The 21,198-nt window shown below is 36.7% G+C and overlaps 1 protein-coding gene across 1 annotated transcript in view; it reads left to right on the forward strand.

Annotated features, from left to right (window-relative positions):
- The window catches only part of OSBPL11 (oxysterol binding protein like 11), a 99,007-nt gene that overhangs the window by 58,102 nt on the left and 19,707 nt on the right, over positions 1 to 21,198 (forward strand). The window contains exons 9-11 of the mRNA XM_007447598.1: positions 133 to 631; positions 3,502 to 3,688; positions 10,729 to 10,911. Coding sequence (XP_007447660.1) covers positions 133 to 631; positions 3,502 to 3,688; positions 10,729 to 10,911 — 869 coding nt within the window. The remainder of the gene's footprint in view (positions 1 to 132; positions 632 to 3,501; positions 3,689 to 10,728; positions 10,912 to 21,198) is intronic.

Genomic DNA, 21,198 nt, shown 5'->3' on the forward strand with positions numbered 1-21,198 from the left:
AAGCCACTGCAATGAGAAGCCTGCGCACCGCAACAAAGAGTAGCCCCTCAATTATCTGAAGGTACTAATTACTGTCTTTTTGTATTGCTCTCTCTGGTTGATTTGTTGTTGTTGTTGTTGTTGTTGTTTTAGGTGGTGCTGCCTACATTTATCCTAGAGAAGCGTTCCCTGTTGGAAATGTATGCAGACTTTATGTCTCATCCAGATCTGTTTATAGCCGTCTCTAATGGAGCTACAGCTGAGGACAGAATGATTCGTTTTGTTGAATACTACCTTACCTCATTTCATGAAGGCCGTAAGGGAGCCATTGCTAAGAAACCGTACAATCCTATCATTGGAGAAACGTTTCACTGTTCCTGGAGGATACCAAAACGCGATGTAGCATCCAGTGTCATTAGCAGCTCTTCCACCCAGGCTGTCACAACTCATGCTCCTCCATCAGAGGAGGCTTTGAGCCAGGTGGGATCAGACTGTTACACAATCAGATTTGTTGCTGAGCAAGTTTCCCATCATCCTCCAGTCTCAGGATTTTATGCAGAATGTGCAGAGAGGAAGATGTGTGTAAATGTGCACGTCTGGACTAAGAGCAAATTCTTAGGCATGTCGATAGGTGTGACAATGGTTGGAGAAGGTAAGTAGAAAAATTATTCTCCATTGTTTAATATCAAACTATAACCTTAAATTTGGGGAAGCTAGAGAAATATCAGTTATAAATTTGAACTGCTATGTGTACTACTTTTTTCCCCAACTCCTAGTATGTTTCAGAATACTGGTGGCGGGGGGAGGGGGCATATCTGTCAACAAATAAAAATTCTTTTTTTTTAACTTTTTTTTCTGATTTTAAATGTAAATTATTTTTATTATAGAAAATTTAGAAAACTTAGACGTATCAAGGAGAAAATACAAGTATCTCTAATCCCTTCATCCAGAGATAGATAAATTTAGCTAGTATTTTGTATTTTTTCTGTGTGTATGTTCATACTTTTAGTTTTATAAAATTAGGATTCTCTCTATGTAGTTTTTTGTCCTCCTTTTTTGCACTGAATATTCATTTTCCCAAGTTATTAATAGTGCTTTAAAACATGTTTTTGTTATTATAAACAGCACTCAAGAAATATTTTCTAGGTAAATCTGTATCTACATCTTTTGTATTTCATAGGAGGTATTCATAGAATATTTTTAAATATATTGCCAAACTTTATATCTACTCCAGCAATTGATTATGAAAAAACAGTTTAAGGAAATACAATATTTTTTGGCTAAGAATAGAAAAAAACAAATTAACAATAACAGAAATATCTCCACAGAAATCATTGCAGAGTTAATGAAAATATAATGGTCTGCCATTTTAATGTTAAGGAACACTCTTGTGCATAGGAAAATTTGTTCTAAATATAAACATACAGTATAAGCATAGCATAATTAAGCTTATGACCCTAACATTTTGAAATTGTGTTATTTTAGCCTTGAAGAAAATATATTATCCCCTTTTTAAGCTTTCCTCATCTTTAACTCCTGTTGTGCTGTCTTACCAATTTCCAAATGTTTCAAACTAATCAAAACTTTTATAACATTACAAGATATTTTATTAGTTAAAAAAAAGTTTGTTATCTCCAGTTATAAGCTGCATCACATTAACCCTAGGCTCTTCACAAATCAGTTTACTTACTTTAGAGATGAAAAACCTGAAGCCTAGAGGTGATGGGATGTGTCCAGGGTCATAGAAGTTAAGGCATAGTCGGATTTAGACCCTCATTCTTTGACACACTCTCCCCGAGGACAGTTACTCTTAACAGTTCATGGAACAGAGAATATCTGGTGATAGTAGCCTCTCCCACTCCAAGAAAGGAAATACCTCAAGAAATGAGGAAAAGCATTAATATCTTAACCATGCATTGAGAAGGATGTATATGATAGTTATTTTTTGATTTGCTAGTTATATATTCATGGATTTGCCTTTTTTTAATTAAATTGCTATTGACACTCTCAACAGAAAGTAAAGTAAATCAGAGAATGGAACTTCTGACAGTTTATTTTGCTTCTGTCAGCAGCCATGTTTTTATTGAAAAGTAGGGGAAAATTCTGTTTAATTATCAGATAAATGAGATTTTAGAATACTTTGAATCTCAGTTATCCTAACTAGTCTTATTTTCCCATTCAGTAGAAACTGATTATATATTTATTAGACGTTAAATTCCATAGTGAATATTACTTATGTTAACTATATTCCTAGAAATCAAAGATCATGAATCTAGTTTATAAGGCCAAATGTTTTTAGAAAAGTATGTGATATCCTTTCCAACTTAGAATTAATCAACAGTTATTATTAAATACTTGAAATATAACCAAGTATATTATGTATGTCTTCTGACAGCTCCCATTATATATAAATATATCAGATACAGAGCCATGTTCCTTTTCAAATGGCTCAATGTTAATTGTTGCCCATTGTGAAAACTGTTAAGGGCAATACAAATTAATAGTTGGCGTTGCTTTATGTAAAGTAGACTACTTTAGAATCTCAGTCTATTTGTTTGTCCTAAAAATAGACTATATTAAAATATTTATCATAATTTTTGCCCTTATTTGTGAACATTAAGAACACAGTAGTTAACGAGTATTCATTAAGAGAGACATGCCATCATAGTTCAGACTAGTAGTACACATTCAGTTCGGTATTTGTTTTTATGGTGAACTAGGTAATGAGCTTAGGTTAGTAATGTAGCTCAAGTCTCCTTAATGTCTCTTAATTATCTAGGATAGATTGATTATTCATTTATGTAATTCCCCTTTTTTTTGTAATTCCCTTTTTTATATGTTTTTTAAAGCCATCTTTATAGCATCACTTAATATGGAACAAGCCCCATTAGAATAATATTTGTTTGAAAACTACCACTTCTAACTCTTGTAACTTCACCTTAAATACTTCAGAATTTGGCAAACAAAATTATTATGAGGACCTTAGTTTATATCATAAAATTACTTTTTTTCTTTCTTAATATGCCTAGAATAGAATGAAGAACACTTTCTCCCCGCCCTCGCCCCCCCATCATACCATCTGAGATTAAGGTCTATGACTCTATAATGTTAGATATTTAGTTATTCCAAAAACTGCTTAAATTATTAGTACTAACTGATGATCAGATCTTATGATGATACAGTATAGCATGGACTTAAATTCTGACGTAAGGTTTTATTTTACTTTTAGGAGCATTAGAGAGAACTCTTAAACAGTTTCCACTGCAACATTTTCTGGTCCCATGAACCCCAAAGGGGTAATAAAGTCATAATGAAAGTAACCTCAATTCACTATTACCAGGAATTTTTGTCAAATACAATTGTAAATGAAGCCAATTTCATCCAAAGCTAAAAGAAAACTAAGCAAAATTATGATGTTCATTTACCAGGCAGGAGAAGAACTTAATATGGATTTTTCATAGCTGTCTTTTTTTTTTTTTTTTTTTTTAAAGATATTAACCACTTTTATGTTTTCACATTCAGGAATCCTCAGTCTGCTAGAGCATGGAGAAGAGTATACGTTTTCTCTACCTTGTGCATATGCCCGGTCAATTTTAACTGTTCCTTGGGTAGAACTGGGTGGCAAAGTCAGTGTCAACTGTGCAAAAACTGGGTATTCAGCCAGCATCACTTTTCATACTAAGCCATTTTATGGTGGCAAACTGCACCGGTAAGAATATTTTAGTGATACTTGGCTCTTATTCTATCAGTTTCATCTTGTATTATAACTCTTTATTCTTTTTCTGCTTTGTTTTATGTGAAATGGGATTGGATTTTTATTCATGTTTATTTTTTGTTTAATATATTTGATCTTTGAAGGCATTCTGGAAATCACGATCTGGTTTTAAAATAGTGACAGATCTATCTTCTCTTGTAAACTAGAACTCCTAACAAATGGATATGTAGCTTCTGGCCCAATTTCTGCCTTTAAAGGGATTCAGACTTGGATCCAGACCTCAGTAGAGGTAGTGTCGCTACAAGTTAGGATGAAAATACATCTAATCATAAGAAATAGTTCAAGAAGCACAATGATGGAAGCCAGTATCTTTAGGCACCAGTATTGAATGTGGCTTTGTTCTAATTCCATCTAGGAATCGGCCAGTTATTATACCCCTTTAGTGGCTTGTTGGTCTTTTCAGCACTCGTCCAGATCACCCAACTACATGAAGATAAGTTTTCTAATAGGATCCTCAAAAGGATACTGACTCTTTCCTTAAGCTTTTGATGTCTATTCTGTCTGTTCTGAAGTAGGAATAGTTTTCTTTTTCTACAAAGCTTTTATTGAAGAATAACATACATATAAAAGTATAGAAGTTGATTTGGGGCCATTTCAAATAGTGCTGCTAGAACATTGTGAATGTATGTATGAATTTCTGTTTGGTAAATACCTAGGAGTGGAATTGCTGGGCTGTAGGGAATGAAACTTTAACTTTATTACTGCCAAACAGTTTTCTTACATGGTTATACCAAAATGCACTCTCTTCAGTCACGTATGAGACTTTCAGTGCATATAGCTATTTTACTTCTTCACCGGACAACTGGTACTCAACAATCTTAGAGGTGGAAAGAAAGATTTATTGGCTCCCAGGCATTGAATGGGCCTTAAAGAACACAGATTTCAAAAACACTGAAGCAGAGAATTAAAAAGAAAATTACAGATCACCCAAACAGAATCATTGGAGATTGTCAGAATAGTCACCTTTTATCCTTAGAGAAGGTTTTAATATGGTTCACACTTTGTTATATGTGCTTCTACTTACTCCTCTCACCATAGTGATCACAGGATTCAGACTTTACATTTAGAAGGGACTTTAGAAGTCACAACACCAACATTTGCTAGGTGTCTAAATCCTTTTGCATCATACCCAATAACTGATTTGTTCATTGTGTTGGTCCATTATTATTAGTACAGAACTCATAATGCATGAGGCAGCCTATTCCATTTTCAGACTCCCCTTATTTATATGAAGTTAAAGTTGAAATCTATATCCCTGTAACATTCCTGCATTGGTGAAACCATTCTTCAAAGTATATAATTGAGTCAAATGCTTAGGGGACACAACTACAGTGATAAATTTTTCAAGTCCAGCACTTTTTATTGACAATGATATTGATGAATTTCTTTTCTTTTTTTTAATTGAAGTATATTTGGTTTACAATATTGTGTTTCAGCTATATAGCATAGTAATTCAGTATTTTTGCAGATTATATTCCATTATAGGCTATTGTAAGATAATGGGTATAATTCCCTGTGCTATATAATATATCTTTGTTGCTTATCTATTTTATATGTAGTATAAATAGTTTGTTAATCCCATACCCCTAATTTGCCCCTCCCCGCTTCCTTCTCCCTTTTAACTACAAGTTTGTTTTCTATATCTGTGAGTCTTTTTTCTGTTTTGCATTCATTTATATTATTTCTTAGATTCCACATACAAGTGATATCATATAGTATTTGTCTTTCTCTATCTGACTTACTTCACTAAGCGTAATGTACTCTAGGTCCATCCATGTTGTTGCAAATGGCAATATTTCATTCTTTTTATGGCTGAGTAATATTCTGTTTTTTTAAGATATATATCACATCTTTAAAAAAAAATATATATATATATATATTTATTTATTTATTTATTTATTTATTTGGCTGCTCCGGGTCTTAGTTGCGGCATGTGGGATCTTCGTTGCGTCATGCAGACTCTTAGTTGAGGCATGCATGTGGGATCTAGTTCCCTGACCAGGGATCAAACCCTGGCCCCCTGCATTGGGAGCGTGGAGTCTTACCCACTGGGCCACCAGGGAAGTCCACAACTGTGGACTTTTTTGAAATCATTATTATTCATCATAAGGTTCCTCTCCTCTGTGAACTTTCTTGGGTTGATTAAGAGATAAAATCCCTTTTAAGGATTTCCCATATTTATTCTATCCATATGCGTTATCACATGTTGAGCCATGAGTGGGAACTTTCCCATATTTATTATGATTCAGTGGGTTCCTTTCCATTATTAAATCTCTGCTACTGAGAAGGAAATAAGAGGCTGTTAAAGGCTTTCCCACAATAACGTTCATTTGTATTTCTACATATGAATTTTCTGATAGTTTTCAGTTAACACCTATTTCGTATCTAGTACACATAATGTTACCTCACTTGCATGTTCAGAATTTCCTTCAAATTTTGTAACAGCTCAACTATATGATAGCTATTCTGATTAATTTTTAAGTCTTGATTATGTTTCAAATGTCCCTTTATAAAAACTCAGATTATAGTTTTGAGCTCAGGTTAATTTTTTTGTCAAATGCAAAATATCCAAACCTTTGTCCTGAATCAGTGCTTTGTCTTGCCTTAAATTATAATAATAAATATAAGCTATAATTTATCATATTGCCAGGACTACCTTAATTTATTTATTTATTTATTTATTTTTTGCGGTACGCGGGCCTCTCACTGTTGTGGCCTCTCCTGTTGCAGAGCACAGGCTCCGGACACGCAGGCTCAGCGGCCATGGCTCACGGGCCCAGCCGCTCCGTGGCATGTGGGATCTTCCCAGACCGGGGCACGAACCCGTGTCCCCTGCATCGGCAGGCGGACTCTCAACCACTGCGCCACCAGGGAAGCCCGTGGACTACCTTAATTTAGAGAATCAAAATTCATCCCCCAAATCTTACCGTTGCCATGGTTCCTTGCTGCAAATATCCTGCATAGAAATTTTCTCTTGGTTTTCATACTTTGACTTTTTTAAGACTCCTAATAATTTTAGATAGATATCCTTGGTTTGTTAGTAATCAGTCATTGTATTTTCCATCTTATTTCTTTGAATTTCTTATTTAAATTGGCTTCTTTTCTCCCTTCACACTTTTTTACCTATCCACAAGGCCACAAGTATTGGATCTTTTTGTTACTTGGAAGTATACTTTTGGTTGACTCCAAAGTTTCCTCATTTTTTCCGCTCTGATTTCCCTTAAGACCAATGGTTTTACCTAATTTCTTGTTTAAAAGATTCATATTTGAAACGAACTTCTCTATTTTGATATCTTCTTCAATTTTATAGAATATTTTAACTAAGACTCTTTCATGTCTTAATTAATAACCATGCCTCCCTCCTCAGACATAGCCTAGTTTTTCTACTGCTGTCTGCAATCAAGCAGACACATTATCTGCTGTCTGCATTTGATATAAATATATTATCTTCCACTTGTCTCTCCTTACTCCCTCATTTTCCACAACTCTCTCTGATGGAGCCAAACAGGCCTAGTTAACTATTCCTCATGTCCTTGTCCATCTCCTGATCCCATTTTCCACACTCACTTTAGGATGGTGATTTTTTAAATATATGTAGCAGTATAATGTCATTAAGATTTATGTTAACTAACAGCTAAGTGGCATACTTTTCTGCACACTGAAGATATAGAAAAGTAAAAAGACAATCTCTGCCTAAGGTTTTAGTCTAATATTAGAATGCAGGACCCTATCTTTGGAAAGCATTTATAAGGCTTTTAGGAAAAACTCATGTATAATAGACAATTAAAAATGAAATCTGTTATTATAGTAACCATAGTGATGGAAAAGGACAATAATGCTGTGAACCTGGGATTAGGTAATTATTGTACCCAAAAATACCCTTCTGCTAAAGTAAAAAGAGCAACATGATGCTCAACATACTTCTTATTGTCTGATAAAGGACGCCTATCACTTTTTTCAGGAGAGACAAACTACTTTCCTGGTATTAAATTTTGAAGGGATTTGTATCAAGTATTCTTATGTAGTGGCATTGAGTAACATAATAGAACAATGCCTTTAGTTCTGCATAAGATGTAATTCACTTCATGTGGTATTTCTTACATATACATCAGTAAAACCCAAAGCTGAAGTCTTAATTTTCAATCTTTAAATAAAATTTTTCTATATGAAGCCAAGTTAATATATCCAGTGATTTTCTGATATTCTAAATAGCTATAGAGACAGGGTCTAGATAATCTAAAAAGTCAACTTGGGGACTTCCCTGGTGGTCCAGTGGATAGACTCCACGCTCCCTATGCAGGGGGCCCAGGTTCAATCCCTAGTCAGGGAACTAGATCCTGCATGTTGAAACGAAGATCCTGCACACGGCAACAAAGATCCTGCGTGTTGCAACTAAGACTTACTTTGCGCAGCCAAATAAATAAGTAAATATGAAAAAAAAAAGTCAACTTGATGTCGTTCTTAGAAAGTGAGACAGTAAATGCCTTATTGGTTATCAGTTATCCTCACTTCAGAGATGAGTAGGATGGCAACTTAAAATTTAACTCTTTGGTAAGTATTTTAAAGGCAGCGTATTCCATCCATATCATTATTTGATACAAGACCTAGATTTATATGCTTTAGATATTTAGATATTCATTTACGTATTGTCTGTGATTGCTTTCCTGCTACAGTGAGATAGTCAAGTTGTGACAGAGACAGCCTGGCCCACGAATCCTAAGATATTTACTTTCTGGTCCTTTATAGAAGTTCACTAACCCTGCATTAGACTGTTAAGAAGAATTGTTGTAAGCAAAATGAGGCGAGGCCCTTCTTCCTCCTTATGTTCCTTTTGCAAGTTCCTCATGGCCTGCCTCTAGCATGTGCAATTCTTGTTCCCTGCCCCAGTTCTTGTCACGATGCTCTTGCTGTGTAGCTGCACTAAGCAGCAAAGACCCCGTGTAACCCAGCACGCATGAACAGGGGCCTAGGGCTTGTTACTTTTTAAGTGGAAAGGCTTGTGAAGGAGATAATGATAACTTGAGAGATTGTGGCAGTAAATGAAAGGTCAAGTGAGAAACGAATTATTATTCCTCAGTTTGCAGAATATAGTTCTGGGTATATGTGTGTGGAAGATGGAAGAGTTAAGTGTTCAGTGTCATCTCTTCATATCATGTTTGGTTACAGATAAATTTTCAAGGAAGAAAACAATGTTGGCAAGTGGAATCAGAGAGGAAACATGGATGTCACAAAAAACATTCAGTCAAGCAGAAACCCTTAGCAGTGTAGTTATTTAAGTTCAAACGCTTTGAGGTATAACCTAGAGTTCCCACTCCTGCTGTAATCAAGCAGACTTGTAGTCACGGTGTTCTTTTTGTCCAGTGAGCTACAATTATGCCTAACGTTTAATTTTGGATGTTTGGTGTGCTCTTGGTTCCAAACCCTCGTACACCTTCATCTCTAAGATCTGGCTCATTTGCTTATTGGCTCCTGCACCTCTGCCTTGAGCTCTGAATTTGTAGCCCATTCACTTCTCCTGTTTAAAAACTATGGACTCCCTAAATTCAACTACAACCTTCTGGTTCCCAGGCCCTTGGCTTATATCTGGTAAATGCTACTTATGGTTCCTGAGCTGTCACCTGAACCTGGGCTTTGGTCCTTTAGATTCCCCCCGCCGCCAGCTTTTTTTAATATTCATTCATTCATTTATATTTTGGCTGAGCCTGGTTTTAGTTGCGGCATGCGGACTTCTTAGTTGCGGCATGCATGTGGGATCTAGTTCCCTGACCAAGTATTGAACCTGGGTCCCTTGCATTGAGAGCATGGAGTCTTACCCACTGGACTACCAGGGAAGTCCCTGGATTCTCTTTTGAATCCAGATAAACCATAATCCCTGGCACACTGACCAGAACCTAACATTTGCCCACTATTCTTTGAGTTCTGAACCTCTGTCGAATCTGACCCTGTTGTTGTTTGTGTCCGACAGTGAACATAAAGTACTTCATTAAAAATAATTAGACCTGTTTCTATTCCAGCCTTCATTTGAGCTGCATCCTGTCTGTTGATAATCCAGCCAGATAACTCTTCATTAAACTTTCAACAACATTAGTGCTTGAGTTCTCTGAGTTTTGTGTAGATAGTGATAATTTTTGTATACCAGTGCTCTTTTTGTCAAGAGAATTAACAAATGTTTAATGTACCTTTTATTTTTTTCTACCTCTTACTGATTTGTCTGGTTTCTATATTTAATTGAAAATTAAGCTTATGTGGTTTTATACAGAATCTGTATATCCAGAATTTAAAATATAGGGACTCTAAACTTTTAAATAGGACTAGTTTGAAAAATAGTTGAATAGACTGTAGTGTTGTAACATTTTTATACTGTAATAAAAAAGAAATGTTAATATTTTTCATATTCCTCGTTTTAATATTATAATGGTTGTTTGTAGCAAGCATTTAAAATACCACACTTTGGGCTTCCCTGGTGGCGCAGTGGTTGAGAGTCCGCCTGCCGATGCAGGGGACACGGGTTCGTGCCCCGGTCCGGGAAGATCCCACATGCTGCGGAGCGGCTGGGCCCCTGAGCCATGGCCGCAGAGCCTGCGCGTCCGGAGCCTGTGCTCTGCAATGGGAGAGGCCACAACAGTGAGAGGCCCGCATACTGCAAAAAATAATAATAATAAAATAAAATAAAATACCACACTTTGTGATCATTTATGGTAACTAAGTCTCCAGTTTGATTCCTAGTATTCTTTCTCAAATTAAATTGATGTTATTTGAAAAAAGTATCTAGGAAGCTATCAGGGATTTACAAAGACTTTGTAACTGACAAATTGACTTGTAATTGTAACTGACTTTGGCGCTGACAAATTGAAGTGATATGTGTAACTAATTTAAACAGAATTCACAAAGTACATTCTGGGTTTCAGAATTCCTAAGAAATAAGCAATATTACTTACTAGAGCATATCTTTTTTTTTTTCTGCCTGCTTCTAGGGTTACAGGTGAAGTAAAGCACAACATCACCAACACTGTTGTATGCAGAGTACAAGGGGAATGGAATAGTGTTCTTGAGTTCACTTACAGCAATGGAGAGACAAAGTACGTGGACTTGACTAAATTGGCAGTGACGAAGAAAAGAGTAAGACCTCTGGAGAAGCAGGACCCATTTGAATCCAGGTATGTCATCCTTGCATCCATCCAGGAAAGAGTCAGAAACTCTGGATCTTAATCTAAGCCTTTTCACTAACTTCCAGCCCTGGGCAAGTCACTTCACTGCTTTGCATCAGCTTCCTCATCTATAAATTGAAAGTATTGGTCTGATCTGATGCTCTTAAACCCCGTACCAGCTATGACATTATGTGATACATAGTCACATTTTAGTAAAAATAAAACATTAACTGGGCAAAAATATTAACATTTAGTAGTCAAAGGATTACTATCCTTATCATAAAAACTCTTCCAAATTATTAACAAAAAGATGGGTACCCCAGTAGAAAAATGGGCAAAGACACAAAGAGGTAGGTCACAAAAAAAAAAAAAAAAAAAATGCCCACTAAGAAAATGAAAAATTGTTTAGTGTAATTAGAATTCAAAGAAATATAAATTAAACAATAAGACAAATTCATTTTTTAAAATGCTATCTCTTTTGGAAAAAGTATGAGCGAATAGACATTTTCATATTGCTGGTTAGAGAGGTAAACTGCTACAGCCTTCCTAGAGGGGATTTTGTCAATATATGTCATAGGCCTTTAAAAGTAAATGAAGTGGGCTTCCCTGGTGGCGCAGTGGTTGAGAGTCCCCCTGCCGATGCAGGGGACACGGGTTAATGCCCTGGTCCGGGAAGATCCCACATGCCGCGGAGCAGCTGGGCCCGTGAGCCATGGCCTCTGAGCCTGCGCATCCGGAGCCTGTGCTCCGCAACGGGAGAGGCCACAGCAGTGAGAGGCCCACGTACCGCAAAAAAAAAAAAAAGAAAGAGACTTACTCTTCACAGAATGCCCTTTTGTACCGTTTAAATTTTATATCACGTGGAAGTATTACTGTATCAAATACAAGGAAGCATTAAACATCTTAAGATCACATAAATGAAACCAAACGATTTATAAGTAGACATGTAAAGAGATTTAATACCTTTTAACCAAAAACTCAGGTTCGGTCAAAAAATAAAACAGCAATGATTGAAAAAAATTCTTCTATGGGTGTATTTAGGATTTATTTAGGAGAGTTTGTCAAGGTTTGGTATGTGGACCCCTGGGGCCCTTGAGACCTGTACAGGGGGTCTGCAAGTTGAAAAAACTTTCATAATAATGCTAAGATATTATTCGCCTTTTTCTCTCTGTTTGCACATGCATTGGTGATACAAAAGCAATGGTGGGTAGCACTGCTGGGCATTAGCACCAATGAAGCAGTGGCACCAAACTGTACAAGTAGTCGTGGTATTCCTCACTGCCATGCAATTTTTTTCTTTTCAGCCTTGCAATTTTTTTAAAAACCATTTTCTTTTTAAAATCTGCTTGAAAAGCAGTACAGATTATTAGTTTTATTAAATCTGGAACATTGATTACCTGTCTTTTTTAATATTCTGCATGACAAATTTGGAGTATACATAAAGCACTTGTGTTAGATAATAAAGAAGTACAGTGGTTATCTGGAGGAAGAGCACTTGTTCAGTTGTTTGAGTTACAAGCAAATTACCCTTTCTTGAAACACTATTTTTACTTAAATGATTGACAGACAAACTAAGGCTGTTCTAATTTTAATATTGGGCAGACATTTTCCTTATAAATGAACGATGTGAACATGGCACTTCAAGGAAAACAATTGACAATATTTTTTTTTAAGATGTTGGGGGTAGGAGTTTATTAATTTATTTTTGCTGTGTTGCGTCTTTCGTTTCTGTACAAGTGCTTTCTCTAATTGTGGCAAGCGGGGACCACTCTTCATCGCGGTGCACGGGCCTCTCACTATCGTGGCCTCTCTTGTTGCGGAGCACAGGCTCCAGACGCGCAGGCTCAGTAGTTGTGGCTCACGGACTTAGTTGCTCCGCAGCATGTGGGATCATCCCAGACCAGGGCTCGAACCCATGTCCCCTGCATTAGCAGGCAGATTCTCAACCACTGCGCCACCAGGGAAGCCCGGCAGTACTTTTTGCTAATAATAAAATTTAAATGGAAACAACCTAAGTGCCCATTCACAGGTAAATGGATAAGGAAGTTGTGAGGTATATATTTTATATATATTATATATATTATATATATATAATGGAATATTATTCAGTCCTTAAAAAGATGGAAATCCTGCCATTTGTGATAACATGCATGGATGCTTTATGTGAAGTCAAGTCTCAGAGAAAGAACAAATACTGTATGATCTCATTTACATATGGAATCCAAGGGAAAAATAAAAAACACTGCACTGTTGATGGGAATATAAATTGGTGCAGCTGCTATGGAAAATAGTATGAAGGTTCCTCAAAAAACTATGTACTCCCATGTTCACTGCAGCATTATTTATAATAGCCAAGATATGGAAACAACCTGAGTGTCCATAAATGGATTAATGAATAAAGGAAATGTCATACACACACACACACACACACACACACACACACACACACACACACACACACACACACACACACACACACACACACACACAGACAGAGAGAATGGAATATTACTCAGCCATAAAAAGAATGAAATCTTGCCATTTGAGACAACATGGATGGACCTTGAGAGCATTATGCCAAGTGAATTAAGTCAGACAGATAAAGACAAATACTGTATGATCTCACTTATATGTGGAATCTTAAAAAAACCAAAACCAAAACCAAACAGCTCATAGATACAGAGAACAGAGATTGGTGTATTGCTGAAATGCCAGAGGTGGGCAGCTGGGGAGTGGGTGAAATGAATGATGTAGATCAAAAGGTGCAGACTTCCAGTTTTAAAATAAATGTCATGGGGATGTAATGTACAACATGGTGGCTATAGTTAATAATACTGTATTGCATAATTGAAAGTTGCTAAGAGAGTAGTTCTTAAAATTCCTTATCACAAGAAAAAGAACTTTTTTGGTAATTATGTACAGTGATGGATGTTGACTAGTCTTATTGTGATGAACATTTCACAGTAATACAAATATTAAATCATTATGTGGTACACCTGAAACTAATATAATGTTACATGTCAACAATACCTTAATAAAAAAATTAATTAAAAAAATTCACAGAAAAGGAGATTGGACTGTGGTTACCAGAAGTGTGGGGTAAGGAGTGAAGGAATTGAATGAACTTCCAGTTATAAGATAAATAAGTACTGGGGTTGTAACGTACAACATGATGATTGTAGTTAACACTACTGTATGGTATATTTGAAATTTGTTGAGGGAGTAGATCTTAAGAGTTCTCGTCACAAGGAAAAAAAGTTTTTTTTCTATTTCTTTAATTTTGCATCTGTATGAGAGGATGAATGATGATTAACTAAACTTACTATGGTAATCATTTCACAATATATGTAAGTCAGGTCATTATGCTGTGCACCTGAAACTTATACAGAGCTGTATGTCGATTATATCTCAGTAAAACTGGAAAAAAAGAGACTTCGCTGGTGGTCCAGAGGTTAGGACTCTGCGCTTCCAATGCAGGGGGGTGTGGGTTCAATCCCTGGTTGGGAAGCTAAGATCTCAAGTGCCACCTGGCACGGCCAAAAAAAACAAAAACAAACAAAAAAAAAACTGGAGAAAAAAGTGGAGCTTTAAAGACAGAAATCAAAATTTTGGAAAACTTGTATCTGTCACAATAAACTGAAAACTTCCCTAGTAAAGAGTTTTCTGATGAAGTTGGTGGTGAAACTAATGAATGTGGTCTTTAAAATATGATAAAATATGTCAACATCTGGAAGATCATTTTTCAGATGACCAATGCATGTTATTACAAAATTATGCATGGGTAAAAATTCCATTCAAGGTGCAGATTAGACCAATGGATTTCCATGTAGCAGAGCATGAAAAATTCATTGACATTTTTCAGTTTCCACATTGCAGCTAATCTTTTAATAACTACCATTTGCTGAGTTTTAATATGGTATCAAAGAACTGAGTTATTTGAAATATCTATTAAAATATTCTTCCATTTTCCAGCTATATGTCTGTGTGAAGTCATATTTTCCTTATATACTTTAACTAAAACAATATGTATCACAATAGATTGAATGTAGAAGCAGATATAAGAATCTGGCTATTATTGAACCAGATGTTTAAGAGATGTTGCTGTATTCTCTTTGCTAAACATTTATTATAGATTTTTGTCTACATTCCTGGGGGTTATTGGTCTTTTGTTTTCTTAGGAAGAAAGTTTTTAACCACAAATTTAGTATCTGTAGTACCTAGGGCTATTGATGTTATCGGTTTCTTCTTGAGCAAGTTTTGGTAGTTTGTGTCTTTCAAGGAGTTGGTTCATTTAATTTTTCAAATTTATTGGCATGTATTTCATAATATTTCCTTATTCTTTTAATGTGTGTAGGATCTGTACTGACCCCACACTCATTCCTTGTATAGGTGATAACTTCTTTTCCTGATCAGCGTGATTAAAGGTTTATTAATTTTACTTAAAGAACTAGTTTTTGGTTTCATTGACTTTTCTCTATATTTCTGTTTTCTTTTCCATTGATTTCTGCTCTTAATTCCTTTTTTCTGCTTATTTTTTGCATCATTTGCTATTCCTTCTTCTAGTTTCCTAAAATAGAAGTTAGGGGCTTCCCTGGTGGCACAGTAGTTAAGAATCCACCTGCCAATGCAGGGACACAGGATCGAGCCCTGGTCCAGGAAGATCCCACATGCCGCAGAACAACTAAGCCTGTGCGCCACAGCTACTGAGCCTGCGCTCTTGAGCCCACGTGCCACAACTACTGAAGCCTGCATACCTAGAGCCTGTGTTCCGCAGCAAGAGAAGCCACCACAATGAGAAGCCTGCACAACACAACGAAGAGTAGCCCCTGCTAACCGCAACTAGAGAAAGCCCATGCTCAGCAGCAAAGACCCAACACAGCCCTAAATAAATAAATAAATAAATTTAAAATAGAAGTTAGGTCAGGGTCAGCAAACTTCTTTTTGTAAAAGGCCAGAGAATAAATATCTTAAGCTTAATGGGCCAGATAGTCTCTACCACAGCTACTCAATTCAGCCTTTGTAGTGTGAAAACAGCCAAACAGGAAATGGAAAGATGTTGCTATATTAAAATAAAAGCCTATTTACAAAAATGAGCATCAGACCATAGTTTGACCCCTGGTTTACATCACTGATCTTTCTTCTTTCATAATATAAATGTTTAATGCTATGTATTTCCCTCTAGGTCTGCTTTATCTATATCTTGCAACTTTTGAACATTTATTTATTTATTTGTTTATTGAAGTATAGTTGATATACAGTGTTGTGTTAGTTTCTGGTGTACAGCAGAGTGATTCAGTTTATACGTATAGTATATACATATTGTTTTTCATATTTCTTTCCATTATGGATTATTGCAGGATATCAAATATAGTTCCCTGTGCTAGACAGTATGACCTTGTATCTATCTCATATATATTAGTTTTATCTGCTAATCCCAAACTCTCAACTTATCCCTCCTCCATTCCTTTTCCCCTTTGGTAACCATAAGTAGTTCTCTAAGTTTGTGAGTCTGTTTCTGTTTTGTAAATAAGTTCATTTGTATCATTTTTTATTTAGATTCCACATATAAGTGATACCATGTGATATTTGTCTTTCTCTTTCTGACTTGTTTCACTTAGTATGATAATCTCTAGGCCCGTCCATGTTGTTGCAAATGGCATTATTTCATTCTTTTTTATGGCTAAGTAGTATTCCATTGTATATACATACCACATCTTCTTTATCCCTTCATCTGTAGATGTACATTTAAGTTGCTTCCATGTCTGTTTTTTTTTATTCACACTTGTGGGTTTGTGCTTTTTTTGGCCATGCCCTGCGGCATGCAGGATCTTAGATCCCCGACCAGGAATTGAACCCGTGCCCCGTGCACTGGGAGCATGGAGTCTTAACCACTGGACCGCCAGGGAATTCCCCTGCTTCCATGTCTTGGCTACTGTATATAGTGCTGCTATGAACATTGGAGTGCATCCAATTTTTGAATTATAGTTTTCTCCGGATATATGCCCAGGAGTGAGATTGCTGGAACATATGACAACTCTATTTTTTGTTTTTTAAGATCTCAGGGGACTTCCCTGGTGGTCTAGTGGTAAGACCGCATTCCAATGCAGGGGGCGCAGGTTCGATTCCTGGTCAGGGAGCTAATATCCCACGTGCCTTGGGGCCAAAAAAACAAAACATAAAACAGAAGCAATATTGTAACAAATTCAATAAAGACTTTAAAAATGGTCCACATAAAAAAAAACCTTGATATTGTTTTCCATAGTTGCAGCACCAGTTTACATTCCCACCAACAGTATAGGAGGGTGCCCTTTTCTCTACACCCTCTCCAACACTTATTGTTTGTAGATTTTCTGATGATGCCCATTCTAACTGGTGTGAGGTGATACCTCATTGTAGTTTTGATTTGCATTTCTCTAATAATTAGTGATGTTGAGCATCTTTTCATGTGCCTGTTGGCCATCTGTTTGTCTTCTTTGGAGAAATGTCTGTTTAGGTCTTCATCAAAGATACTGGCCTGGCTTGTAATTTTCTTTTTGTCTGGTTTTGGTATCAGGGTGATTGTGGCTTCATAGAATGACTGGGAGTGCTCCCTCCTCTTCCATCTTTTGGAAGAGTTTGAGAAGGATCAGTATAAGTTCTTCTTTGTATGTTTGGTGGAATTTCCCAGTGAAGCCATCTGGCCCTGGACTTTCGTTTGCTGGGATTTTTTTTTTAAAATTACAGACTCTGTTTTACTTCTAGTGATTGCTGTGTTCAAATTATCTGCTACTCAATTCAGTTTTGGTGGGCTGAAGGTTTTTAGAAATTTGTCTGATACTGCTGAACTGAGTGAATAAGCATTTTCAGAACTCTAATGGAAAACTGATGAATTCATAAAAGTGCTAACAAAAGATCAAGATGAAAAAAAAAATAATTACATGGGACTGAGTGAACTGATGAGGATGATTATAATTTTTGTGACTTTCTGTTTGAATAAAAAAAAAAGAAACTTGTCTGTTTTTTCTAGGTTGTCCAATTTGTTGGCATATAATTATTTATGGTATTCTTATGGTTTTTTTTATTTCTGTGGTATCGGTTGTTATTTCTCCTCTTTCATTTCTTATTTTGTTTATTTGGGTCCTCTCTCTTTTCTTCTTGGTGAGCCTGGCCAGAGGATTGTTGATTTTGTTTGCCCTTTCAAAGAGCCAGCTCTTGGCTTTATTGATTTTTCTCTATTGTTTTTTTAATCTCTATTTTATTTATTTCTGCTCTGACCTTTATTATTTCCTTCCTTCTGCTGACTTTAGGTTTTGTTTGTTCTTCTTTTTCTAATTCTTTTAGATAGTAGGTTAGGTTATTTATTTGATATTTTTCTTGTTTTTTGAAGAAGGCCTCTATTACTGTGAACTTCCCTCTAAGAACTGCTTTTGCTGCATCCCATAGATTTTGTATGGTTGTGTTTTTATAGTCATTTGTCTCAAGGTGTTTTTTAATTTCCTCTCTGATTTCATTATTGACCCATTGGTTTCTTTTTTCTTTTTTTTTTTTAATTGGAGTAAAATTGCTTTACAATGTTGTGTTAGTTTCTGCTGTGCAATGAAGTGAATCAGCTATATGTATACCTATATCCCCTCCCTCTTGGACCTCCGTCCCCCCCTTCCTCCACATCTAGGTCATCACAGAGCACCGAGCTGAGCTCCCTGTGCTTTACAGCAGGTTCCCACTAGCTATCTGTTTTGCACCTGGTAGTGTATTTATGTCAAACCTAATCTCCCAGTTCGTCCCACCCTCCCCTTCCCCCACTGTGTCCACATGTCCATTCTCTACATCTCCGTCTCTATTCCTGCCCTAAAAATAGGTTCATCTGTACCATTTTTCTAGATTCCACATACATGTGTTAATATACAACATTTGTTTTTCTCTTCCTGGCTTACTTCACTCTCTATGACAAACTCTTTGTCCATCCACATCTCTACAAATGACCCAATTTCATTCCTCTTTATGGCTGAGTAATATTCCACTGTATATATGTAGCACATCTTCTTTATCCATTCATCTATTGTTGGACATTTAGGTTGTTTCCATGTCCTGGTTATTGTAAATAGTGCTGCAGTGAACATTGGGGTACATGTGTCCCTTTGAATTATGGTTTTCTGTGGGTATATGTCCAGTAGTGGGACTGCTGGATCATATGGTAGTTCTGTTTTTAGTTTTTTAAGGAACATCCATACTGTTCTCCATAATGGCTGTATCAGTTTATATTCCCACCAACAGTGCAAAATGGTTCACACCCTCTCCAGCATTTATTGTTTGTAGATTTTTTTTTAAAGAAGTTTATTTATTTATTTTTGGCTGCATTTGGTCTTCGTTGCTGCATGCGGGCTTTCTCTAGTTGCGGTAAGCAAGGGGTACTCTTTGTTGTAGTGTGCGGGCTTCTCATTGCAGTGGCTTCTCTTGTTGCGGAGCATGGGCTCTAGGTGCGCGGGCTTCAGTAGTTGTGACATGTGCACTCAGTAGTTTTGGTTCACGGGCTCTAGAGCTCAGGTGCGGTAGTTGTGGTGCACAGGCTTGATTGCTCCACAGCATGTGGGATATTCCCGGACCAGGGATCGAACCTGTGTCCCCTGCATTGGCAAGCAGATTTTTAACCACTGCTCCACCAGGGAAGTCCTGTTTGTAGATTTTCATGATGGGCATTCTGACCAGTGTGAGTTGATACCTCGTTGTAGTTTTGATTTACAGTTCCCTAATAATTAGTGATGCTGAGCATCTTTTCATGTGCTTCTTAGCCATCTGTATTTCTTCTTTGGTGAAATATCTATTTAGGTCTTCTGCCCATTTTTTAATTGGGTTGTTGTTTTGATATTGTGTTCCATGAGCTGTTTGTATATTTTGGAGATTAATCCTTTGTCCGTTGCTTTATTTGCAAATATTTTCTCCCACTCTGAGGGCTGTCTTTTCATCTTGTTTATGGTTTCCTTTGCTCTGCAAAAGCTTTTAAGTTTAATTAGTTCCCATTTGTTTATTTTTGGCTTTATTTTCATTAGGAGGTGGGTCAAAAAAGACCTTGCTGTGGTTTATGTCAACGAGTATTTTTCCTATTTTCCTCGAAGAGTTTTATAGTGTCCATTCTTACATTTAGGTCTTTAATCCATTTGGAGTTTATTTTTGTGTGTGGTGTTAGGTGGTGTTCTAATTTCATTCTTCTACATGTAGCTGCACAGCTTGTCCAGCACCACTTTTTTTTTTTTTTTTTTTGGCTGTATTGGGGCTTCGTTTATGTGCACGGGATTTCTCTAGTTGTGGCAAGCAGGGCCTACTCTTCATTGCAGTGCACGGGCTTCTCATTGCAGTGGCTTGTCTTGTTGTGGAGCACAGGCTCTAGGTGCATGGGTTTCAGTAGTTGTGGCACACAGGCTCAATACTTGTGGCTCGTGGGCTCTAGAGCGCAGGCTCAGTAGTTGTGGCTCATGGGCTTAGTTGCTTTGTGACATGTGGGATCTTCCCGGACCAAGGCTCGAACCCATGTCCCCTGCATTGGCAGGCGGATTCTTAACCACTGTGCCACCAGGGAAGTCCCCCAACATCACTTATTGAAGAGGCTGTCTTTTCTCCATTGTATATTCTTGCCTCCTTTGTCATAAATTAGGTGACCATATGTGCATGGGTTTATCTCTGGGCTTTCTATCCTGTACCACTGATCTATATTTCTGTTTTTGTGCCAATATCATATTGTCTTGATTACTGTAGCTTTGTAGTACAGTTTGAAGTCAGGTAGCCTGATTCCTCCAGCTCCGTTTTTCTTTCTCAAAATTGCTTTGGCTATTTGGGGTCTTTTGTGTTTCCATACGAATTGTAAAGTTTTTTGTTCTAGTTACGTGAAAAATGCCATTGGTAGTTTGATAGGGATTGCACTGAATCTGTAGTTTGCTTTGGGTAGTATAGTCATTCTCACAATATTGATTCTTCCAATCCAAGAACATGGTATATTTCTCCATCTGTTTATGTCACCTTTGATTTCTTTCATCAGTGTTTTATAGTTTCCTAAGTACAAGTCTTTTGCCTCCATAGGTAGGTTTATTCCTCAATATTTTATTCTTTCTGTTGCAATGGTAAATGGGAGTGTTTCCTTAATTTCTCTTTCTGATTTTTCATTGTTAGTGTATAGGAATGCCAGAGATTTCTGTGCATTAGTTTTGCATCCTGCAACCTTACCAAGTTCATTGATTAGTTCTAGTAGTTTTCTGGTGGCGTCTTTAGGATTTTCTATGCATAGTATCATGTCATCTGCAAACAGTGACAGTTTTACTTCTTCTT

This window comes from Lipotes vexillifer, unplaced genomic scaffold (assembly GCF_000442215.2).
Source record: "Lipotes vexillifer unplaced genomic scaffold, Lipotes_vexillifer_v1.1 scaffold823, whole genome shotgun sequence".
In the NCBI taxonomy this organism is placed as follows: domain Eukaryota; kingdom Metazoa; phylum Chordata; class Mammalia; order Artiodactyla; family Lipotidae; genus Lipotes; species Lipotes vexillifer.